The 25619-nt window shown below is 47.5% G+C and overlaps 1 protein-coding gene across 1 annotated transcript; it reads left to right on the top strand.

Annotated features, from left to right (window-relative positions):
* Positions 1–3791: 3791 nt before the first annotated feature.
* Positions 3792–16342, top strand: LOC133751517 (homeobox protein SIX4). Its single transcript, XM_062181596.1, has 4 exons — positions 3792–4140; positions 4207–4760; positions 7288–7976; positions 12043–16342. The coding sequence occupies exons 1-4, from the start codon at positions 3868–3870 to the stop codon at positions 12837–12839; spliced, it is 2313 nt and encodes a 770-aa protein (XP_062037580.1). The 5' UTR covers positions 3792–3867; the 3' UTR covers positions 12840–16342.
* The last annotated feature ends 9277 nt before the right edge of the window (positions 16343–25619 follow it).

Genomic DNA, 25619 nt, shown 5'->3' with positions numbered 1-25619 from the left:
TCACTTGGCTAATCCAAGTAGCAGCTATTTGGGGGGTGAGCCAACAGAAAAAAGGAAGCCCTTTCTCTCTGTCTCTCTCTCTCTCACTGTCCAACTCTGCCTTTCAAAAAAAAAAAAAAAGAAGGAAAGAAAAGAAAATGCATTTAGCACGCCTAAGCCCTCAGGCACCCTAGCGCAGCACACTGCAGGGCACACACAGTTTTCCCAGGTGACCGGGGGCTCACTGAGAGCTGGAGGGAGAGGTTCAGACCACACATCGCCAGCCCAGGGAGAGATCAAAATTCAACATGGGAAGCAGGGTTCTGAGTGTGAATCACCTCCATAGCATCATAAAGTCAAAACATCTCTCTCCTGGGCCGGCGCCGTGGCTCACTAGGCTAATCCTCCACCTTGCAGCATGGGCACACCGGGTTCTAGTCCCGGTCAGGGTACCGGTTCTGTCCCGGCTGCCCCTCTTCCAGGCCAGCTCTCTGCTGTGGCCAGGGAGTGCAGTGGAGGATGGCCCGAGTCCTTGGGCCCTGCACCCCTTGGGAGACCAGGAGAAGCACCTGGCTCCTGCCATCGGATCAGCGCGGTGCGCCGGCCGCAGCGCGCCAACCAAGGTGGCCATTGGAGGGTGAACCGACGGCAAAGGAAGACCTTTCTCTCTGTCTCTCTCTCTCACTGTCCACTCTGCCTGTCAAAAGAAAAAAAAAAAAAAACATCTCTCTCCTAAGCTGGGGACCATCTATGTTCCTTGGTGCCATCCGTTGGTAACCAATGACATACCTTGTACTTCGGAGGACTTAACAAATGTTTGGCAAATGAATGACCCTTCAGAAACTATTCACTACATCTCATCAGACATCACTATATAGCGATGGATGGAAGATGACCTTAGAGCCTAAGTTGCCTAACAGCTCACAAGCTTTCTGAGAGGACCTCTCCTCCCAGTTATTCTCATACGGATCTCCTTCCGCCTCCCAGCCTTAAAAAAGGCAATCTCCATTCTTAGCAGTAAACTATTAAATATACTCGAGCGAAGTGTAACATTCTGTGTTGAACTGTTTTTTCATTAATGCAGTCCAATGTCAACTGATGTCCATGTACCCCTATCCTTAGGCGGGAAGGAAGACACTGGAACAAGCAGCTTCCCCTTCGGATGTTCTTCATGCTCCCAGCATCCCAGCCTCAACTGTTTTCCCGTCACAACGCAGCTTAGACTGCCTATCAGCTCAGCAGACCCGATATTCACAGCATGGCAAACATGGAGGGAGAAGCAAGTCTTCATCAATTTTACAAATCACTGGGTAAAACCAGTGCCGAGACAGAGTCCAAACACCCTCAAGTCCGCTGTTCCATACCAATCAATGTCGCCAACCACATTTGAGTCCCCTTTGAACTGCTGGCAGAATGAGGGCAGAGGCTCAGCCACCTAAAGGAACCCAGAGGCTGGTGTTAAATTTCAACTTCTGGTCCTACAGGAATCTCCTCTTGGAGCTTCGGAATAGCAGTGCAACTACGGGCTACAGAGGTCATCGAGGCTACTGCCACTTCTGCGTAATCTGTTGAACTTGGTGCTCTAAAAGCAAACATACAGAGGGTATGCAGAAGCCCATCCTGTGGCTTCCCAAGTTCATGCACTACATTTGATTAACAATAATTCTGAAGCAGGCTCCTATGACCTGACCTTGGATAGCCCCATAGTATAGCCAAAGCAGTCTTTATTAGGTATATACAACTGAAAAGTCGCTTGCTTTGCACTATCAGGAGGAAGATAACAAACATTTCCCCAGGATTAATTATGCACCAGGTGCTTTTTGGCACATCTTATCTCATTTAATCCTCACAACAACCCTGTGTGCTTTTTATAGTCAAGGAGCTAATAAAATGGCAGGGCTAGGGATTAAACCTCCAGCTAGCTAGCCAGTGCTCCAAACCCACATCCTCCCCACTGAGCCACACCAGCTCCTGTCTACTTGGCTCTAATAAACATGCCTTAAAAATTCAAGGAACTCAATGCAATATGGTACATCAAATTGAATCACTGAAGAGAAAACGGACATGGCGGAAACACTGGCGAAATCCAAAAACAAGGCTGAAGACAATAGTAGAGGCAGCATTATAATGTAAGATGTCAATATTAGGGGCAAGCAGCAGGAGGGTAAATGGAAACTGTATTATTTCTGTGACTTTTTGGTAAATAAAAAAATCCACAAAAAAAGGGTATATTTTAAAATTCAAGGAAGTTCTGAATCTCAGATAATGTCCTAAAGGTTTGATACCTAACTGGGAGTTTCCAATGGAGCAGAAACCTGTGATCCTTCCTTTGATTGTGAATTTTAAATCCACCAGAGACGTCACTTCTAGTTTCATCATATCAAGGTAATACAAACGCAGGTTAAATGCTATGTCAAGTGACATCTTGGCTGACCAGCAACAAAACGCAGTCCAACAGCAAAACAGAAAACCTCACGAAGCTGATCATGGAGCAGGTGACAGCAGCAGCTGCCCTATTCCACGCTGAAGTAGGCAGTTTTGGGGAGTTGGAAAGCAGAAGCCATGCAAGGCCACCCTGAAGAAAAGGTTAACACGATGTCATCAAAACGCTGGGCTCTGAGAAAGAGCAGCAGCGCCCCGACCCAACGGACCCACAGTGACCAGAGAGCCAGGGACCCCCAAGCCACGGCAGGAAGGACATAGCTACAAACAGCAGCAGGCTGTACCCTGCACTGCAGCCTCCCACCGAAAGGCAATCTATCTTCCATGTGGCTCCACCGTGGAAGGGGTCCTGGTGCCACCAGCACCTCTCCAAACAAAGATGGTGCTGCCACCAGGGCTATCATCTTCAAGGAAACATGCCTGCGTGCACAAGGAAAATATTCCTATAGAAGACTAACGTTCCCAACCAGTTATGAAAAAGCGTGGCTCTCTTCCCCACTGTCTATCCAGGATAAACTCATGGTTTACTGTCCTATACGCTTAGTCATATCCTGCTCATCCCAGGCCAGCTGCCACCCTCCAGGGGACTCCAAGCTAAGTACATTATTTTTTTCAAGGTTTCCTTTCTTGGCCTTGTCAGGTGAGTTATTTCCATAGCTTATTTTAAGATGTTCAAGCATTTTCCCTCCTTTGGGATTTTAATTTACTGTAAATGCTCGCCCTCTAGCACACTCACGCCCAAGCGCCATTCTCCTTGACCCCTTGGAATACAAAAACCCCTCCTGAAGGGGATGGGGGGAAGAGAACCGGGAACCGTCCACCCCGTCCCCAGAATTGTTGTCGCCCAGATGCCGGGACGTGGTCTCTTTGTTAGGCACTCGGCCGGCCAGCTCTCCAGGCCACCCAGAGCTGTGACTCCCTCCGGAAAATGGCAGGGCCTCCCTCTGGGAAGAGTCGTCCGGCTCTCGGGCCGCGGCAGGGCAATCCTCCGCGCCCGGGGAAGAATGTAGGTGTTTCCCTTCAGGTATAGGTGCCTGGGGGTCAGGGGGAGAGGGAAAGGCGAGGGGTGGAGTGGGAGGCGGGTGATCGACAGGGCCGGAGTCGGTGTCTCCTCCTCCCTCTGACTGCGAAGTAGCCAATGAGGCGGCGCGGCCGGGCCGGCAGTGCCATATAGTATGCAGCAACCGGCAGAGTCACGTTGGGGGAACGGCAGGAACCAGCTATCCGTTTACACTACTTTGCTCTAGCAGCTATCTTAATGGTGACTGCGTGGCCGGGGGGAAACCTGATCGGCCAGATCCAGCCGAAACCGGGAGGGAGGGAGTGGGCTTTCCGGAGGGGGGGAGGGGGGAGGGAGGCGCAGCAGGAGGAGTAAGGAGAGAGGGGCAAAGAAAGAGGAAAAGAGTGCGAGGGAGTGAGGGAGGGAGGAAAATAAACAACAAAAAAATGTCCTCTTCCTCCCCCACCGGGCAGATCGCAAGTGCGGCGGACATCAAGCAGGAGAATGGGATGGAAACCGCCTCGGACGGGCAGGAGGCGCCCCGAGAAGCGGCGGGGGGCGCGGCGGCGCGGCTCACCCCCCCGGCTCCAGCCCCGTTCCCTCTGGAGCCGGGGGACGCCGCGGCCGCCGGGCTGAGCGGAGAGGAAGGGGCGGCGGCCGATCAGGTACAACTCCACTCGGAACTTCTGGGCCGGCACCACGCCGCCGCCGCCGCCGCCGCTGCCGCCGCTGCCGCCGCCGCCGCCGCCGCCGCCGCCGCCACCGCCACCGCCGCGGGCGCGCAGACCCCTCTGGCCTTCTCGCCCGACCACGTCGCCTGCGTGTGCGAGGCGCTGCAGCAGGGGGGCAACCTGGACCGCCTGGCCCGGTTCCTGTGGTCCCTGCCCCAGAGCGACCTGCTACGTGGCAACGAGAGCCTGCTGAAGGCGCGGGCGCTCGTGGCCTTCCACCAGGGCATCTACCCCGAGCTCTACAGCATCCTGGAGAGCCACAGCTTCGAGTCGGCCAACCACCCGCTGCTGCAGCAGCTCTGGTACAAGGCGCGCTACACCGAGGCCGAGCGCGCCCGCGGCCGGCCGCTGGGCGCCGTGGACAAGTACCGGCTGCGCAGGAAATTCCCGCTGCCCCGCACCATCTGGGACGGCGAGGAGACGGTGTATTGTTTCAAGGAGAAGTCGCGCAACGCGCTCAAGGAGCTCTACAAGCAGAATCGCTACCCCTCGCCCGCCGAGAAGCGGCACCTGGCCAAGATCACCGGCCTCTCCCTCACCCAGGTCAGCAACTGGTTCAAGAACCGCCGGCAGCGCGACCGGAACCCGTCGGAGACCCAGTCCAAAAGGTGAGCGCCAACTTTCCCCCGCCCGCCCCCCCACCCCCCTACCCCCCTTCCCCCCTTCCCAGCTTGCTTTTTTCCTCCCGGCGCTCGCAAACATGGCGCTTACCTTCCCCACCAGCCGGGTCCGGCTGCCCACCTCTCCCCGCCCCCCGCCTCGCTCCCCGGCCGCGGGCGGGGGGCGGCGGGGACGAGGGGGGCGGGGGAGCCGCTTCCCTCCCCCTCCCCTCCCCCTCCCGCCCCCAGAAGTTTCTGGTCGCCGGCCTAGGGCCCCGTCCCCGCCCCCACCTCGGCTGGTCACTGCTGCCCGGCTTCCCACCCCGCTGCCGCCGGCTTTGAAGTTGCCACTTCCCTCGCTCCCCGCTTCTGGCCCTGCGGGAGGAGCGTGTGCAAGTGTGCGTGTGTGTGCATGTGGGGACGCGGGCGCCGGGGGCTGCACCTCCACGGGGTCGCGTCGGGTGCGGCGCGCGGGCGCGCACGCCCCCCGGGCCTGTGGCCGAGGTCGCCTCCCTCCACCCCTCCACCCCGCACCCCGCCACCGGCCGCGGTGGCGCGAGGGCTGGCGGCCCGGAAGGGGTCTGGGGACGTCGAGGTTTTTATGTGACAGAGTTAATCATTCACTCTGCCCGCTGTGCTTGCCTTCGCGGCGCTGGCTGGCGGCAACGTGGGGTGCTGGTGCGCCGGGCTCCGTCGTGTTTTGAAACCTGATTCTGACCTCCGTGGGATCGGGTTTCAGCGCCGCGGGGGTGGCGGGGCTGCGGGGCTCGGTCCCGGGACGGTGCGTGGGGAGCGCAGGCTGCGGTCGGCCGACGGCGGGAAGGGGGGCGCCAGCGGCTCCGCGCCTCCTGGAGCGCCCACCCTTGTCGAGTTTGAACTTAACTAGGGAGATTTTTTTTTTTTTTTTTTTTTTTTTTTTTTTTGCCCCTCTGGTAGAAAATCTCCGGTTCCCCTCGGGTTCTCCCGAGTCAGACCCTTGAGAGTGTGTGTGTGTGTGTGTGTGTCCGGACGAGGAAAAATAAGGAAAAGATCCCGTAAGGGGATGGCGTCTCCAGCCCGCGAGCAAAGGAGAGGGAGAATCTCAAAGCAGCTGGAAAGGAATCCGGGCGCCGCCGAGAGCGCCCGGCCAGGTGGAGGTGATCGCCGGGCGCATTCCACGGCCGGCTGCTCCTGCCCCTGCGCCCCCACCGCGGCCGGGCCGCCCGGGCGCTCCTCTGCCCGGATCCGGCCGAGCCGGGCCCGGCGGTAACCACAACAAAACGGCGCCCCGCGACGTGCGTCCGCGCTGCCGCAGGCTTGCAGAGACTGGAGGAGGCACGCGGCGTACGCGGGCCACCTGCCCCAGCGCCTGCCGGAGGCCGCCGGCCCCAGGGACGGCCAGGCCGGGGCGGGCACCGCGCCCTGCAGCCTCTGCCCCCGAGCCGGGCGTGTCCCGGCTCCTCCCTGCCCCCTACGCCCGCTTCCCCCACCCCCCGCCGCCCCTGAGCTCCGTACCCCCGCCCCAGTTGCCCGGTTTGGGCCCCTCTCCGGATCTACCTCCCACCCGCAAGCCCCGTGAGTCACCCTCGCAGACGGCGACGGCGGCTCGTAAATCAAAGCGCTTTCTGCGCTCCGGGCCCCGCAGCCCCAAAGCCCGGATAAATCTGCTCCTCTGGGCATGAAAGCGAACCGACCGCGGGGAAGCCACTGCGGGCTTGTCGGGTCCTCTGCGGGGCCAAGTCCCGCCGCGCTTCCAACCTGTCCCTTGTCCTGCTCCCCCGGCCAGCCTCGGATCAAGTGGGAAATAAAACCCACTTATGCCTCCCCACCCTGATTCCGTTTTTTCCTCGAAGTCGGGGGCTGAGGCCTGTGGGGAAGGGGTGTGATTCCTTGCGAGGCCCTGACCCGCGGCAGCCTTGGCCTCCCAGCTCACCAGGGCCCTGGAGGAAGTGCAGGTCCTATAGGTCCCTCATGGCTTCCTTTCTTTGGATTCGGAGGCCCCTGCACGTTACTGTTCTTGGTCCTTTGCTGCCACAAAGACAGCCCCTTTGTGGAATGAGACAGTTGGCCGTGTGGTGCAGTAGACGCCTGGGAGCAGGCGAGAAGAAGGTGTCTTGCAAACTAAACTAAGCTGGCAGAGCGCGCGGAACACTCCCCAGCTCCTGCTCCTGCAAACCAGACCCACCAGTGAGGGAGGGGGAGGTTCCTACACCGGAGAGGCTGACCACTGCTTCATCCTCCCCGGGGAAAGTAGAAGCACGGTGTAACAGTGAGGGATAGCACTTGAACGCTGTCAAAACGCACGCACGGAAGTATTCTGTGAGTCCCGCTGGCTGGATTTCCGTGTTCTTGATCGCTGGACTGTCCTTGGGTTTATCGTTGTTTAAAATGACTGGAAACTGAGGGTTCAACTTCCCAGGTCCTCTGGCTGGTCAGAATCTGTTGTGCGTCCCTTATATCCTGCCTTTCGTGGGTGTAGAAGGTTTTCCTAGCAAATGGCACCGGTAGATGGACACGCCCCTGACTTTCTGAATGTCTTCATTTCCCCTCTGTGCAGTGAGTCCGATGGCAATCCCAGCACTGAAGATGAGTCCAGCAAAGGACAGGAGGACCTGTCTCCTCACCCTCTCCCGGGGTCCTCCGACACCGTCACCAACCTCAGCCTGTCCAGTCACATGGAGCCCGTGTACATGCAACAGATTGGAAATGCTAAGATATCGTTAAGCTCTTCTGGAGTTTTGTTGAATGGAAGCTTAGTACCTGCAAGTACTTCGCCTGTTTTCCTTAATGGTAATTCTTTCATTCAGGGACCCAGTGGAGTCATCCTAAATGGATTAAATGTGGGAAATACACAGACAGTGTCCTTGAACCCACCAAAAATGTCAGCCAACATTGTGAGCAATGGTATCTCCATGACGGACATCCTGGGGCCTACCTCCCAGGATGTGAAGGAATTCAAAGTGCTGCAGAGTTCTGCAGCCAACTCGGCAGCCACCACCTCCTACAGCCCCAGTGCCCCAGTGTCATTCCCAGGGCTGATCCCCAGCGCCGAGGTGAAAAGAGAAGACATTCAAACAGTGGCTTCCCAGGAGGGAAGCTCTGTGGTGACTTTCACGACCCCAGTGCAAATTAACCAGTACGGCATTGTCCAGATCCCCAATTCCGGAGCCAACGGCCAGTTCCTTAATGGGAGCATTGGATTCTCTCCACTGCAGCTGCCTCCTGTCTCAGTGGCAGCTTCTCCAGGTAAAAGTCTCACTTGGTACCATAAGGCACGGTTGAAGGTGTTGCTTAAGCTGCGGTCAGTGATGCATTGAGTGAGGCGCTAGAGTGATGTCCCCACTGAGGTTCTTATTGGCTGCTACAGCTGCACCGTAGCCTGGATGTGGTCCTCCTGCACAGCACCTGTTCATATCCGGCTCGCTGGGTTCCCTTGCATTGTGGGGGTGGCCTTGTATTTTCCCAACAACTGAATGGAAAAATCCAGTTCATAACGAGTCTTGCCAATTCTACAATTATGGCACTATAATACGTCAATCTGTGCTTACAAAATAACACACGGCTTGACATTTTAAAATTAAAAATTAATACATTGCTAAGAACACAGAATTTGTCGAACAGTTGGTCACAATGTGTACACTTTATCCTAGCGTGATTTATTTGACCAGAAGATGTTTTAAAAGAACAAACTAAAAAAGATTGGACCAATAGTGTTGGAATCATTTTCTTCCTGTAGTTCAGATAACAGGCGTAAAAGAATACAGAGGAGTCTGTTGTTGGGTTTCTATTGCTCTGCGTGCGTGTTCTCTCCTTAAACGTGCGGGTTTATCTGTGAAGACAGATTATTTTATGTTTGTGGCTTTGCTAATGGCAGTCTACTAGGGGAAGTGCTGATCTGAAATTTGGGAAACCCAAGGCTGATCTGTGAGTTCTTCATTGACTTTAGGCAAGTCTGGATCGCCCTATCATCTTCTCTGTATGGAAATGGGTGTGGCTAGAAGTTGGAGGTGGAGCTTGCTTCATCCCTCCAGTTCAGGAATGGGAGATGTTAATAATGCATGTTTGCCTTCCAATGAGCAAATCTGAAAATTCAGATTTTTTAAAAAGCAAATTTAAGTAAGTGGTGACCTCAAAGGTCAGCTTCCTGTAAGATGGCTTTACCAAAAAAACAAAAAAAAAAAATTTATGTACAACTCTGCTATTTTACAACTGTAGTCTACTTCAGCTTACTGGAGGCTTTTGTGGAAAAGCTGTTGTCAAGTTCATCCTGTGCATTTGTTTCTCTTTAGGTAAAATGGTAATAGAGCAGGACGTTCCTGCAGCATACTGTTCAGTTCTTCATTGCCCCAGGTTATGGGAAGAGTTAAGCTAAGTCACTGTCCAACACAGCTCAAAAATATGACAATCACAAGGAGAGCCAAAGTGCTTAGTTCTGTAATGATTTAATGTGGCTCTCACCCCTTTCTCTCTTTGGCAGAATTTCCAAACAGTAGGGAATGTTTTAAAGACTACAAATTGAGCAGAAAGTATGGCTATATGTTGGGAAGGAGAGAAGCCAAAATACTTTTCACGTGTGATCAAGAAAAGTGCAGCCATAGAAAATTATTATCAACTAATAGCTGATTTTGTAATGGGACATTTACTAGGAATAAGGATAGCATTTGCAGTTAAAATGGCTAAGATCAAATGACAGGGCTGTCAAAGGCATAGGTTTGAACAGGCGGATCCAGTAGGTAATGTCCCTTTATAGTAGTTGTGTATTATGAGCCTCAAGAAAGGGTTTTGAGGATTTTCAGCCTTTCTCAAAAACAGAAACCAAGACTTGACTTATTTATTTGAAAGGCAGAGCTACAGAGAAAGAGGCAAAGACAGAGAAAGAAAACTTCCACCTGCTGGTTCACTTCCCAGATGACCGCTTCCAAAAGGCCGGAGCTGGGCCAGTCTGAAGCCAGGACACAGAAGCTTCTTGCGGGTCTCCCATGTGGGTGCAGGGGCCCAAGCACTTGGGCCATCCTCTGCTGCTGCTTCCCCAGAAGAATTAGCAGGAAGCTGAATCAGAAGTAGAGCAGCTGGGACCCAAGCCAGCGCTCATTTAGGATGCCTTTCAAATAAATAAATCTTTAGAAAAAACTCCAGATAGTGTAGACCGATCTTTCTGTAATTGGAAGGCATGTGGAAAAGTAGACTATCTGTATCTTTTACTCACTTTGTAATATGAGTGTTTTTGGTACCATAACTACAGAGTTATATTTTATTACCTATGTGATTTTTCAGGTTTTTTTTTTTTTTTTTTTTTTTTTTTTTACTGTTTTTAAAATTACCATTCCATTTTAAGGAAAATTTCCTGAGTGTTGATAACATTTTGAAGACAACAAATTGAGCAGAAGAAACATACTGCAGTTATGCTTGAAGATCACGTCTACTTTTCCCCTATCGTTTGTGTATGTTACTATTTCTACACATTCAGAAATATTATTTCATTTATAATCAATAGCAGTTGGGAAAAAGTCACATGTACTATGTTTTTAATAGTTCTGTCAAAAAATAATCATAACCAGCAAGCAGTTTCACAAATACACAACAAAACAAAGACCTATTTCATATGTTTTTGTACAATTTTGGCAGAATTTTAAACAAACTAAGCTAAAGCCAAGTATTTTGGTTAAAAGCAGTTTTTTCATTTGTGTGGCCTGAAACAAACACTTAGGTGAAGCAACAGCCCAAATACATCTAGAAATGTCTTTCTTTCTTTTTTAAAAAATATACGTATTTATTTTACTTGTTTGAAAGGCAGAGAGACAGACAGAGAGAGCTCTCTTGTCTGCTGGTTCACTCCCCAAATGCCTGCAACAGCTGGAGCTGGGCCAGGCCAAAGCCAGGAGCCCAGAACTCAATCTGGGTCTCCCCGTGGGTGTCAGGGACCCGACCACTTGAGCCATCACTGCTGCCTCCCCCAGGGAGCCCATTAGCAGGAAGTTGGAATCAGGAGCTCAGGAGCGGAGCCAAGCACTCTATGTGACATCCTGTTACCAAATGTCCACCCCTATATATGTTTTTCTTAACACTTATTTCTGTGAGGAGTACTTAGTAGTGTTTAATTATTTTTAAGTTCAAATATAGTGTTCTTTTTTTTTTTTTTTTCATTTAAAGATGTGCTTTTGTATTTAGTGTGTACAGGTAGTAATATAATCACAGTTGTTCTAAGAATTCAAGAAGGGAGACATCTTAGAGAAATTGTGGATACTATTAAATATCTCATTCAAGATCAGGGTAAATGGCCCCTCTGAATTCCGTGCAAAGCTCTCCAGATTTACCCTCCCTTCCATGGCTGGAGGGCCGGGGTCATCTAATTGCCGTTGTTTTCACTATGCCTGGGTGAAGCCTCAGAAAGAAATGGGTTTTATTAGATTGGGGGTGTGGTCCTGCTCCATCTCCACCGTCTGGTTATTTGATTTCAGCATCATCTCAGCTTTCCGTTCACATTCTTTCTCTACTCCTGGTCTCCACAGACCATTATAGTGAGAGCCTCAAAAGATACAAACGTTTTAGAGAAGCATTAGCTCGGGTCTTTTATGTTAATCTGTATTTTGAAAAGCGCATTTCAATGTTATCATTAATTCTTCCTATTACAAGGCTGCACATTTAGAACTGGCATAACAAAAGGGGGGAAAAACCTTTTGAATGTTTTGTTGACTTGGCATTACTTTATGGCTAGTTTGGTGCAAGTGTGCGACTTGTCTCTGCAGGTTTATATGGTTAACTTTTAAGCCTCAGGCTAACTCATTTTATGTGGTATTTTCTCCATTTCCATTTATATTTTATGTCAGTTCCTGAGCGGGGTTGAACAAAGGCATTTTATTTTGCATTTGTGTTTTCTAGTTCTAACTGGCAGAGCTAGCAATAACCATCAGCAATTTAAGAGGTAGCAAGTCGGTAATAATGAACCAGAAACTTGAGTGAAATCAGAACTTGGGTAAAAGAATTCTTTTTTTTTAATAACTCATTTCTAAACCAGTAGTTCTCATTCCCACTTAGCAATGAGAATTACTTAGGGGAGTTGAAAATACGACTATTCTAGGACTGCATGAGTCAGGATTTAAAGGAATGGAGCCTGGGATTCTGAAGTTTAAATACTGAATGTGATTCTGAATGAGGATTGGTCTAAATGATGGTGTAGAAGCGTGGCTTCTTCATAGACTGTCCCTGAGGGGAAAAAAAATACATATATATATATATATTCGATATTAAAAAATAGCTTGTTTCCATTCCCTAAGACTTGCATCAGTGATAATGAGTACTTTCCTTTTTTTAGGTAATATTTCCGTAAATTCAAGCACTTCAGACAGGAGCACATTTACCAGCGAATCCGCCCCAGTGCAGCAGGGCAAGGTTTTCTTGAGCTCTCTGGCTCCCAGTGCAGTGGTATACACTGTTCCTAATTCTGGCCAGACTGTGGGATCTGTGAAACAGGAAGCCTTGGAGAGGAGCCTGGTGTTTTCCCAGTTGATGCCCGTCAATCAGAACGCACCAGTAAATGCAAACCTGCCATCTGAAAACCTCTCGGGGAGTGGCCTCCACCCACTGGCCTCCTCGTTGGTGAATGTGTCCCCAACTCCCAGTTTTTCCCTGACTCCCCCTGCACTGCTAACTTCCACTGAGCTCAACCCTGACATTGCCGATAACCAGCCCATGCCTGCACCTGTGGCAGGCAAATCCGCAGGGACGGCAGTCAGCAGCGCTAACTATGCAACTCTTCAGAACTGCTCCCTCATTACTGGTCAGGACCTGTTGTCCGTGCCTCTGACCCAGACTGCCCTGGGGGAAATTGTTCCTACCTCGGAAGACCAGGTGGGCCACGCCTCCCCGGCAGTGCACCAGGATTTTGTCGGAGAGCACCGTTTGGTTCTGCAATCAGTAGCTAACCTAAAAGAGAATTTCTTACCAAATTCTGAGAACAAAGCAACAAGCAGCCTAATGATGCTGGACGCCAAATCTAAATATGTCCTGGACGGCATGGTTGAGACTGTGTGTGAAGACCTGGAAACAGACAAAAAAGAGCTTGCCAAGCTCCAGACCGTCCAGCTGGATGAAGATATGCAAGACTTATAAACTCCGCGGGCCCCTCCCCTCCCTTTTCGGCATCAGGGGCAGATGTTTGCCCGAAGCCCTGAGGACACAAAGCATTTCCCCATTCAAAGGAAAACACTACTTTTGCAAGCAAATGCATTCGAGAGACTTTAGATCTACATGAAGATCACAGTTAAATATATAGAGTAGAGCTGCATTACTGCAGCCTTTCTGTTCACGGAGGATGATCTCTCTTAAACAGGTGGAGACAGAAGAATCAGATGAAATGTCTCCAGGCAAAGTGTACCCTTCGGTGGACAATACCATTCTAAAGTGAAAATGGAACTTGATAATTTTTTAAATTAAAAATGTATACACGTAACATAGAAAACTAAATATAGCTGCAGACCATTAGAAACAATGCAATTATTTTTGTTTACTTTTATTCCATGGGCATTGATAAAGTTAAGCATAAATGGTACTCCAAACTGTTCTAAGGGTGTCTTTTTAAAGTTCAGTAGCTTAATTATGTATTTGTGTGTAGGTAGTCAGAGACACACTTCTCTTTTTCAGCATTTTTGGTTTAGGTCTCTACACATTTCCAAATGTGATTGCTTCTAGCTCAGTGTGGCTGAGCAAGTTGGAAACCCCACGAAAACTCTGAAACAAACTTCAGTGTGAATGTAAATATATCAGTTCTATACACAGGCTTTGAGTAATTACAGTGAATTTTATTTATACTGTATATGTTCCTGTTACACTTCAGGCGCTATGAACTGAAAAGAAAAATGTTTTCTTACTGTTTAATTTATTTTTATTGTTTGAACAGGAAGTGAACATAGTTGTTTCCAACGAAGTTTTACTTTTTGTAGGATTTTAAAAACAATGATTTTTTTATCAGGAGTCTCTTAAGGTCAATGTTAATAACACTGAAAACCAGAAATCTAACTCCCAATATTGGAATTTTGGTACTTTTTTTCAAATCTTTGTTCTTTATTTAGCAACTCTGATTCATTTAAGTATGTTTTCTATAGAATTCTACGTGCCTTGTTACCTTGTGGCCTTTTAATTAGCAGTAAGGTACGAACTGTCCATGGAAGCACTGATGGTTCTTTTCTACTATCTAACAGGGTTAATTTCACCACAAAATTACTTTATAACTGAGGAAGTTAAGTTTCACTAAATTTTAAGTATAAAGTTGATCATGCAAATTGATGAACAGCTAATTATTGTTGCTACTTTCTATTATATTGAAAATAAGAATAGCATTGTAGATACCATGTAAAAGCAATTCTTCAGGCTATGAAAACCATTGTAGAGTAAAAAAATAATATGTAAATTCTCTTGAGCAAAATCCTGTTGAAACTTCATTCTAAATGTTTTGAATCAGTTGTTACACAATGATACATGACTGTTTTTTGCACTATATTATCGTGTCTTCTTTAAAAGTAAATATTTTGGGTTTCTGTAAGAAGCTTGTTTGATGTTAGGAGCTGTGGTGGTAGTTTTTATCAGGACTCACTGCAAGGTGTAACAACGCAATTACAAGTGTGTAGGGAGGAAAGTTACTCTGTGGTCTTGCAAGAAAAGCTAGAAAAGTATCTCTTCAGAGATGACGACGTTGTTGAACATGAACGTGTCTCCACTTCTTGCTTTCGTTAAGGTCAGAGCAGAGGGTCCACTCTGGATCTCTCCATGCCCATCGGCTGAGCACGTGGAGTAAGGGGGCAGAGAGAGTTCTCCTTGTGGTGTTCTTGTAGACGGAACCTTCAAGCCTCTGTTGACAGCCCTATGACTTCCCCTCTCTGCTGTTTGGAAAAAGAACTTACATCCCATGTGTTATGGAATTGGTGAATATTCATAATCTGCTGAAGTTCTGTGTTTTCTGTTTTGTTTTTTTGCAGTCAGGTGATTTAGGGTTCTGCTCCACTCCACCACTACTTAACACAGCTTGCTTTTTCCCAGGGTGTGTGCCGATCGCATTACCGAGATGAATGACATGGTTCTGTAGTGTAGTTTACATGAAAATAAGATTTTCCACTTGATTGCTACAGATATCAATAGTACCCATCCAACAAAGGAGATGGGGACATTTAATAAGTTATATATATTATATGTATATAACTGGAAAAGTTTTATGTCTTCCAAAATATATAAGCTTCTCTTTTATTCAGAGTTCTTCCTCTTTTCTCCCTTGCGAGAAAGAAAAGATAGCACAAAACTTAAGACTTACCTAGGAAACTCATTCATTCTCCTAACATGATGTAATTTTAACCCTACAATTACTCCAGGTAGCTATCCAATATTCCAGGTAAGACTCAATGCACATTACAAAGAACGTACTGTGTTGGTCTGTAGCCCATGTATATGTGAATGGAATAAGATAAACCCCATGACCTCCTTGCACAAAATTGCAAATGTGTTTGCAATGCCAAGGGCCGGCCTCAGAAACCCTTGGAGTTCATGTGGCAGAATTTCCCTCTTACATAAACCAATGCTTGAAGATGCTGCAACAGACCCCCTCCTGACCCCCGAAGAGGACTCAGAGTAGGGGCGAATAACTCCCTTCAAACCCAACCCCTGCTTCTGGCTGTGGGATTTTTGGTGTGAGCCTATCTATGCACTCTATCAGCCAGCATTTGGCATTTAGCTCTTAGTTCTATCTAGTGAAGGACAGTCTCTTTAGAGAGGTGCACTTGTTCCGCAGCCAAGCAAGAGCACCTGTGTTACACTACTTTGTATCGTGTATATTGACAGTAAAGACTTTGGATTATACACTTTTCAGTGCCTTTCTTGTGTTATGAAAGGCGGGTAGATGTTATAGCCATAGGTAAAAATCCAGTTAAATTGCACACTAACCTTCAGTCTCCCTGTATATGCCCTTGTATCTTGCATGTGAAAAGTTGCATTAGTGGGCACGTGTGGCAGCCTTCCCTGCCACATGCTAGGCATGTGTGCATTAGTAGTACGTAGCCACAAGTTCTTCACTTAAAACACGTTGACAGATGATCTCATAAAACATTCAGGAAAGCTGGGAAAAGGATTTCATTTTACAAAAGATGTTTCAAAGTCTTCCTAAAAGGTAGTCAGTAGAGCTTAAAAGTTATTTTGTATCTAATTGGTACATTTCGTGTTAATTGAATATTACTACCGTACAGTTTATTAATCAGAATTGTATAGCATGTGACGCTTGCCTTTCAGGGTTCTCAAAAAAATTTTGTTTTTTATTCTTTCGTTGCATGTACTGTATCTTTAGAGGCAGCCAGTTATATACTCAGTATGGTTTTACTGTGCCTTACACAAAGAGAAACTCTATACAGAATGTCTATCCTGGGGTGGGGTGACTGAGTCTTTACTGCACTGTTAGGTGATGGCACACAGAGCCTGTCCCAGGACACTCCTGTGCTCAATTACCCAACCAAAGAGATCTAGAGTATGTATGTTGTACTGTAATGGGGGGTTATGCCTGGACAATTAAGTGTTTTATTTGTTTTCTGAAATGATGTGAACTTATTTTTCTAAACACTATGCTAAATAAACTTTATATTTATACATACTTTGTGTTGAAAAGTTATTTGGGGAATACTGTGTTCTTAGAAGTGGGAGTCAGGCTGGCGCCACGGCTCACTAGGCTAATCCTACGCCTGCAGCGCCCGCACCACGGGTTCTAGTTCTGGTCAGGGCACCGGATTCTGTCCCGGTTGCCCCTCTTCCAGGCCAGCTCTCTGCTGTGGCCCGGGGAGGCAGTGGAGGATGGCCCAAGTGCTTGGGCCCTGCACCCCATGGGAGACCAGGAGAAGCACCTGGCTCCTGGCTTCAGATCAGCGCGGTACGCCGGCGGCAGCGGCCATTGAGGGATGAACCAATGGAAAAGGAAGACCTTTCTCTCTGTCTCTCTCTCTCACTGTCCTCTCTCACTGTCCACTCTGCCTGTCAAAAACAAATAAATAAAAATATAAAAAAGAAGTGGGAGTAACTCATCTTTCTAAGCAAGAAGTGAAAAATAATTTTGTTTTTTGTTTATCCCTGGGAAAGTGAAGAAGAGTAAGAAAAATGTTAAGAAAACCCCACAAACATTTCAAAGACTGGCGAATACGTATCAAGTCCATTCAATTGATTCTGGAAAAGTTGTACAGAATCAGCCAACTCATTTCACTGTGCTACATGCTCAGAGCTAAATCTAGCCTTCATTCTTCTTAGAGGCAAGAAAGGTACCTTATTCATTTTTGTGTCCCAGGAGCTGAATGTGATGTGTAGCACACAGTAGGCACTCAGTTTAATGGAACTGAGCTGAAAGGTCCAAAGAACTTCATTCCTACCCCTATGGAAAGAGCACAGCATTAGCCAACCCAAGGACACTGCCATTAGCCAAAGTCTGCCCACAACCCAGCCTCCCAGTGGCTGGAGAGTTACGGGCAACCCTGCATGGCAGCTGGGTGTATGGAAGACAAGCTTGGTACTGTTTGGTCCTAATTTGAATATTACACAATACCCGATTTTCTCTGCCTTCTACACTGAGACGGAGGGGAGACTAATGAAGTAGACTGGGAAGAAACTGTACGATCCCATTATAAAACTAGTTAAGGCCTCAAATCAGCTCCAGATGCTCCGACTATACTTTCTCATGTCCTTGTCCTTTCCTTCATCTACTTAGCTGTTTTCGATGTACAGTAGTTTAAAAAGTTAACATGAGCATTGTCTCAGCAAATGAACATACAGGGTCAGGATCATGGAGTGATTGCATTTTATAACATTTTAGCCAAATGAATATTTTAAAATAATTGACAGAGGCATTGCCCTACTTAAGACATTTTTGTAGCTCCTTGGAAACTAGCAAATTAAATAAAACCCATCAATAGGAGTACAGAGCCTTCAGTTTTATGATTCCAACCACTTCCAGTTTCCCTTAAGAGCTAAGTGTGGAGGGGCCAGCACTCTATCATATTGGGCTAAGCCTCTGCCCAAGGAGCCGGCATCCTATGTGGGCACCGGTTCTAGTCCTGGCTGCTCCTCTTCCCATCCAGCTCTCTGCTATGGCCTGGGAAAGCAGTGGAGGATGGCCCAAGTGCTTGGGCCCCTGCATCCACATGTGAAACCCAGAAGAAGCCCCTGACTCCTGGCTTCTGATCGACCCAGCTCTGGCCGTTGCAGCCATCTGGGGAGTAAACCAGTGGATGGCAGACCTCTCTCTTTTTCTCTCTCTCTGGAACTCTAGCTCTCAGATAAATAAATAAAAATCTTAAAAAAAAAAAGTGTGGAAATTTACCTTTGCACATTATCATTTCCAATACAGTCGGTACTAAATAAATGAGCAAGTACAGTCAGACATTGGTCAGCGCTAGGAAGTCAATAACAAAGGGTAATGGTGTTGCAAATAGGGAATGGTAGCATAGAAGGCACAGAGCAGCCAAGGAAGTTCTCTGAGGAAACAACATTTCAGCAGAGATGTTTGGATGATGAGAGGGAGCCAGCCAGCCAGCAAGACCTAGAAAAGAGCATTCCAGACATAGGGAGCTGCGGATGCAAGGGCCCTGGGGGAGGAGCAGTCTGGATGCGTGTGGGAATTGTAGGAGTCATGGGTGGGAGAACGAGCCCCAGAGGGACTCAGAGGCCAGGAGCCAGGTAGAGTCATTGGTCTGTGCCAGCTAGTTTGGATTTGAGTCTGAGAAGTCACTAGCGATTTTTAAGCAGATTTACAATAAATGTCACCAGAGCCATGTGGAGAATGGGATTTCAGGGGCAAGAGGGCAGGAGTTAGGAAACTATCGCCAGGTTGCCTGAGCTGTCCGACAGGAAGTTCTTCAGAGTTCAAGTGCAGGTAGGACAATGCTATGTCCCAGCCTCCTCTCTACTCTGCCTCCTGCTGTTAGCAAGAGCCACTTCCTGCTGCTGACGGTGACTGTGGCTGCCTGGACCTGTCCGCCGAATGCCAGGCCGGTTGATTCAGCTCTCCCATGGATATTTCCAGAAAGTCCCCAGCACCTTAGACTCTACCTGTGAAAAAAGCTGCCCTTCTCTTGCTCAGCCTGTTCCCCATTCTGTGTGCCTCGTTTTAGCATTATGTAATCGCCCAGCTAGCCACCAAAACAAGTCTAGGATTCATTCTGGAGTCTTCTCTGCCTTTGTCCACCCCTCCTCCATCAGATCCGAAGTCTATCCCAGTCTGCTCTGTTACTGTCTCTCTCCCTCTCTCTTTTTTTTTTTTTTTTTTTTTTTGACAGGCAGAGTGGATAGTGAGAGAGACAGAGACAGAGAGAAAGGTCTTCCTTCCGTTGGATCACCCCCCAAATGGCCACTAGGGCTGGCACACTGTGCCGATCCAAAGCCAGGAGCCAGGTGCTTCTCCAGGTCTCCCATGCGGGTGCAGGGCCCAAGCACTTGGGCCATCCTCCACTGCCTTCCCGGGCCACAGCAGAGAGCTGGACTGGAAGAGGAGCAACCGGGACAGAATCCAGTGCCCCGACCGGGACTAGAACCTGGTGTGCCGGCGCTGCAGGTGGAGGATTAGCCTAGTGAGCCACGGCGCCAGTCCTATTACTGTCTCTTGAATCAATTCCTTTCTCTCCATTTCTGAGGTTATGCCTCTGATCTAGGCACTTAGCATTTCTCGACTGAATGATTGCAGTCACCACTGTCTGGTCAGAATGTTGGCTTCAGTGCCACCACACCCAGAGAGAACTTTTAGAATTAAAGACTTATCCTGGCCTTGCTTTCCAGCTGAAAGCCCTCAGTGGCGCTCCACAGCCCATGAAACGCCATTGGAATGACTTAACAATAAAGACCCCAAGATCCCGGCCCTGCTTCTCTGTCTGGTCTCATTGCAAGCCACAGCGCCTTCCTGAGCCCTCCGATCCCCAAGCCTCCCTCAGTCACATCTTCCGGGAAGCCTTGTCTCCCCCTCGCACAGAGAGCGCACACAGCCCTTTGTGTGATGAGACTGGGGTACAAACGCACCTTCCTTTACGTGCTGCTCATCCTATCTCCAAGTGTTGTTGGCTCCCCTACACTTCTCGCCTTTGTTTCTTCAGCATTTAGTATTGGGCACCGGGCAGAGCTGGCACTTTACAATTGTCTGTTGAATGGATGGTAACTCTAACAGTCAGTCCTCCATTCCTTTAAGTCATTTCACTCCTGTAGACTGGAAACCAAACGACTAAACTAGATGGTTAAAATATTACCCTCCTTTAGAACCAAGAACAAATCACTGATTTTGGGCTAGATCCTCTGAGTGATTCTCTGATGCTTCTGTTAGTGGATGGTCTTTCTGGTAATTATTTTCCTCTCTACTCCAAGGTTTTTTCCACTTTCTTCCAGCTCAGAGGCTGGGTTCTAAATGAAGAAGGTTGGCTAAAGTTTGACAGACAAGAGGGGCATTAGCAAAAATATACTCACTGGGCCTTTTTAGATCAATGTTTCAAAATAGCAGTGATGTACAGAAAAGCTATTTCTATGTGCGTATAGGTATACTTTCTAAAAATATTCTCTGTCTGGATACACCTACAAATTGCATTTGAGCTGACCAAATGTCTGCAGAGTCTATGAACAACAGTAGATGAAATGTAGAGACAGAAATCAGGAAATCTGGATTCGATTCAGCCTTGAGATGCGGGAAACATCAGTCCACCTCTCTAAGCTCTATTTTTGCCTGTGAAATAAGTGTGTTGGATACCATTTTATTTGAGATCCATGCTGTAATCAAGAAAAAAAAAAAAAAGGAAAGAAAAAGGTTTAATGAAAATGCGCTTACCCGGCAGAGTTAAGTACACAGAGTGAAAGTACACAGTGATCTGCCAAGAGCTACAAATGGAAGATAAAATCATTGATATGAGGTCAACAGCTCGTGACCCTGCAGCAGTACTTAGAGGTGTGCAGCGGGGTGAGGCTGCTGGGTTTGCACTCAGCCACCTCCTTCACCTCTCTCCGCCCCTCAGTGGATCCGCCAATCAATACACATTCTGTTGAAAACTAGATAACATAACATGTTTTATTCTCTTTCTTTTTTATTTTTAAGATTTATTTATTTAATTTGAAAGTTGGAGCTACAGAGAAAGAGGGAGAACAGAGAGAGAGAGATCTTCCATCTGCTGGTTCACTCCTCAGATGGCCGCAACCAGGCTGAAGCCAAGAGCTGGGAGCTTCATCCGGGTCTCCCACATGGATACAGGGACCTAAACTCTTGGGTCATCTTCCTCTGCTTTCCCAGGCCATTAGCAGGGAGCTGGATTGGAAGTGGAGCAGCTGGGATACCAATCAGCACCCATATGGGATGCCAGCGTAGCAGGCAGCTGCTTTACCCACTACCCCACAATGCCTGCCCCCATTTTATTTTTTAATAAGTACATTCTTGTATTTATCAAATTAATGATTTTAGATATTGTAGCAAATTTATTTATTAGCAGTAAGTGGACAGGAAGAGCGATTAAAACTTGTTTCTGCAAGACTAACCTTATCCCAATCATACCAGGCAGACTTTTCACATCTCTGCAATGAACACACCAGATCTACGAATACAGTCTCAGGGCCAGAGCTGTGGCACAGTGGGTTAACGCCCTGGCCTGAAGCACCACCATCCCATGTGGGTGCTGGTTCAAGCCCCGGCTGCTCCACTTCCCATCCAGCTCTCTGCTATGGCCTGGCAAAGCAGTAGAAGATGGCCCAAGTGCTTGGGCCCCTGCATCCACATGGTAGACCTGCAAGAAGCTCCTGGCTCCTGGCTTCAGATGGGCACAGCTCTGGCCATTGCAGCCAACTGGGAAGTGAACCATGGGATGGAAGACCTCTCTCTCTCTCTGCCTTTCCTCTCTCACTGTGTAACTCTGACTTTCAAATAAATAAATAAATCTTATTTTTTAAAAAAATAGTCTCAGCATAGTCTGATTATACAGTCATTCTCTGATCTCTTGATGAACACGTGTCTCTTTTTCCAAGAATGAGCACAGACTGTTGTGTCAGGTAGCAAAACCATGGTGTTATAACACGGGGCCCCCAATATTATACAGAATTTTTGTTAATACAGAATCTGTGTTGTTTCAAAGAGGGCTGAATTAGGCTACAATTTAACTTTATTTATTTTCTTTGAAATGTACGTATTAATAATTAAATTAAGTGAATGGACATATGGAGCCCACATATGTAGTATGTAAGATGGAAAGCTATCACGCATTTAAAATCTTAAGGGGGCAGGTGTTGTGGTGCAACAGGTTAAACTGGCACTTGAGATGCCTACATCCTGTATCAGAGTGTTAGTCTGAGTCCTAGCTCCTCTACTTCTAGCCCAGCTTTCTGCTTTCTTCTAATACACCCTGGGAGGCAGCAAATGATGGTTCAAGAGCTGGGGCCCCTGCTCTGGTCTGGCCCAGCTCTGGCTGTTGCAGGCATTTACAGAATGACCTACCCTATAAAAGTGGCTTCTCTCTCTCCCTCTCTCTCTCTCTGTCACTCTGCCTTTTAAGTATATCAAACTAAATAAACATTTTTTATTATTGTTTGAAGGATTTATTTCATTTTATTTGAAATACAGAGTGAAGGTGAGAGACACACAAAGAAAATTAAACTTTGTTAAATCATTAAAAAGCACACTTTAAAAAACCAAAAATATCTCAGTAACATTCTCAAATATAGTAGTCATTGAATGCTAAGTACAGAGTATTTATCTGCTTATCATATAAATCCACAGGGGCTGACGCTGTGGCGTAACAGGGGAAGCCGCCGCCTGCAGTGCTGGCATCCCATATGGGCGCTGGTTCACGTCTCAGCTGCTCCTCTTTCAATCCAGCTCTCTTCTATGGCCTAGGAGAGCAGCAGAAGATGGTCCAAGCCCTTGGGCCCCTGCACCTACATGGGAGACCTAGGAGAAGCTCCTGGCTCCTGGCTTTGGATTGGCACAGCTCCGGCTGTTGTGGCCATCTTGGGAGTGAACCAGGGAATTGAAGACCTCTCTCTCTTTCTCTCTGCCTCTCTGTAACTCTGCCTTTCAAATAAGTAAACTTTTAAAATAAAATAAAATATTTCTAAGTTATTATGTAACCATAAGTAAGCTTATTTTTAATTTTTGTAGCCTAATATTATCTAAATGTTTTATTTGTCTATTTAATTTATTTAAAAAAAAGAAAGAGAGACAGACAGAGATCTCCCACCTGCTGGTTCACTACCCAAATGCCAGCAAAGCCAAGAGCCAGGAACTCAAACTGAGCCTCCCACGTGGGTGGAAGGGAGCCAACCCCTTGAGCCATCACCACTGATTCCCAGGGTGCACACCAGCAGGAAGCTGGACTCAGGAGCAGAGCAAGGGCTGAACCCAGGCACTCTGCCATGGGGTACAGGTGCCCCAAGGAGCGTGTTAACCACTAGGCCAAAGGCCTGCTCCCAAAATTTCCCATAATTCACAGGGACCGACTTTTTTCCGTCTTTCTTAGTTAGGTTTGCTACATCAAACTGTTGAAAAGTCTGAAAATCAGAGCATTTTTCATAAAGGAAAGGAAACAGTTAAATGCAATCTGATCATACATGTTACGTTAAATGCCTGATGATCATATTACCCTACATGCATACTCCCAGAGGTCTGGGTCAACATAAGTCCTATACAGTCCCCATTCATGGTCACCGATGTAAAGAATCTGGGAACACTCGGCGGGGATCTGAGGTCTCAAAGGCCAACCTGGCGTGGCCCGAGTCTTGGCCGTGCTGGTGCTTTTCTACACAGTCGTAAAGCCAAGCCTGTGATCTGGGCTGTTTCTGTGCCAGAGTAGCAGCACTGTCCTAAAGTACCCACTCCCAGCCTCTGGAAACGCCAACAGGCGTGCAGAGCTCCTAGAGCCCTGGCCGGCTCCTTGAATCGCTTTGTTCCTCCAGACTCCCACTGTGTGTGAGCCCAGTGCTGGCCTCAGTGCTGTAGATTCAAAGATGGTCAGCCTTTAGCACCTAAGAACTAAGTTAGGTGGAGTAATAATGCCTCCTCATTATGGAAGTCCAACTGCTTTGCTCAGTCTAACTATCTAAATATTAGTCTCCTTCAAAAATTCCCTTATAGAATCATCCAGAATAATGTTTGATGAGATATTTGGGTACCTCACAGCCCAATCAAGTGGACACAGCATCTGCCTGTACTTCCTCCTCTATAGACTTAGAAGAATTACAGTGCCTATCTCATATGATTTGTGCAATGATTATACAAAATTGTGCATACAAAGTACTTAGCAAAGTACATAATAATGGCTACTTATTAGTATTAATCTTGCAATTTACTGCATAGGATTCCATTGCATGGGTAGATCACAATTTGTTCAATGGATTATCAACTGTTAAATTTCAATCGTTTGCAATTTTTTAAAATATGAGAAAGAAATGCTTTCAAGATTATCTTTAAGCTTATATCTATGGGCACACCCATAACTATTCCATTGAGAATCACTATAAGTGAATTTATTCGGTTAAGCAGACAAATATTTTCAAAGCTTTCAGTACATACACACCCATACTCTTTGCCATGTGAATTTGTAGCACCTTGTCCTTAAGATGATTCTACTTCTTTGCTTCACTAATATTAGGCTTGGCTGTGTGGCTTGTCTTGGCTAAGGGCATCTGAGCAGATATAGCATCTACCCAAAGCTTTAGATTTGTCTATGGGGTTTTATTTGCTGTCTCGGTTATTTCATCCTCTTTGGCTTTTGCCCAGAGAATAACATATCCTAGCTGCCTTTTCATTGTGGAATGAGAGACGTGTTGGACAGATCTGAACTCAGCTCACAGCCTGAAGCACAGCTGCTCCAAATGACCAGGAAAAAACAAGTGTTTGTTAGGTAAGTCACTAAGATGTTTAGGGTCATTTGTTATGCAGCTTTATGGTGGCAAAATTAATACATAGATAAATGAGAGAATCAGATTTGTTGGGGAATAATCCAGCAACCTTATCTGTCTGGTATAATCCTAGAGTCTCCACCTGGTTATCATCTCTGCCCAGAGCCCTGTCCCTAAAGCACTGAAGCCACAGATAAACTGTCCTCACTCTCAGCGTATCGCCAAATTCAGTGGCTTGCAAAATCTATTTGCAAAAATGTTCACGACCAGGAACTAAGTTGATTCCTTAGCTTTGTCTCAAGAACTCTTTAAAGGAGAGCTTGGGGGATGCTATCTAGCCTAACAGTTAAGGCTTGCACCCCACACTGGCTTAGCAGGGTTCAACACATGGTCCTGATTCCTGCATCCGGGTTTCTGCTAACACAGAACCTGGGAGGCAGCAGGGATGGCTCAACTGCATGGGTTCCTGCAGTCACCTGGGAGACCTGAGTTGAATTTCAAATGCAGACTCCTGACTTTGACCCTAGCCCAGCCCCAGCTGTTGTGAGAATTTAGGGAGTAACCCAAAAAAATGGATCTCTCTCTTTTCTATCTCTCTCCACCTCAAATTTAAGAAGACAAAAAAAAAAAAAAAAAAAAAAAAAAAGGTGAGGCTGGCGCTGTGGCATAGTGGATAAAGTCGCCGCCTGCAGTGCCAGCATCCCATATGGGCTCCAGTTCGATCCAGCTCTCTGCTATGGCCTGAGAAAGCAGTAGAAGATGGCCCAAGTGTTTGGGCCCCTGCACCCACGTGGGAGACCCAGAAGAAGCTCCTGGCTCCTGGCTTTGGATTAGCACAGCTCTGGCCGTTGCAGGCATTTGGGGAGTGAACCAGCAGGAGGAAGACACCTCTCTCTCTCTCTCTCTCTCTCTCTCTCTCTCTCGCTGCCTCTCCTTCTCTCTCTGTGTAATTCTGCCTTTCAAATAAATAAATAAATCTTAAAAAAAAGGCATCTAAAACCTTAATTAGTTTTTCCCACAGTGTGT

Source organism: Lepus europaeus, chromosome 22, assembly GCF_033115175.1.
Source record: "Lepus europaeus isolate LE1 chromosome 22, mLepTim1.pri, whole genome shotgun sequence".
Lineage (NCBI taxonomy): Eukaryota > Metazoa > Chordata > Mammalia > Lagomorpha > Leporidae > Lepus > Lepus europaeus.
This window is presented reverse-complemented; position numbering and strand designations above follow the sequence as displayed.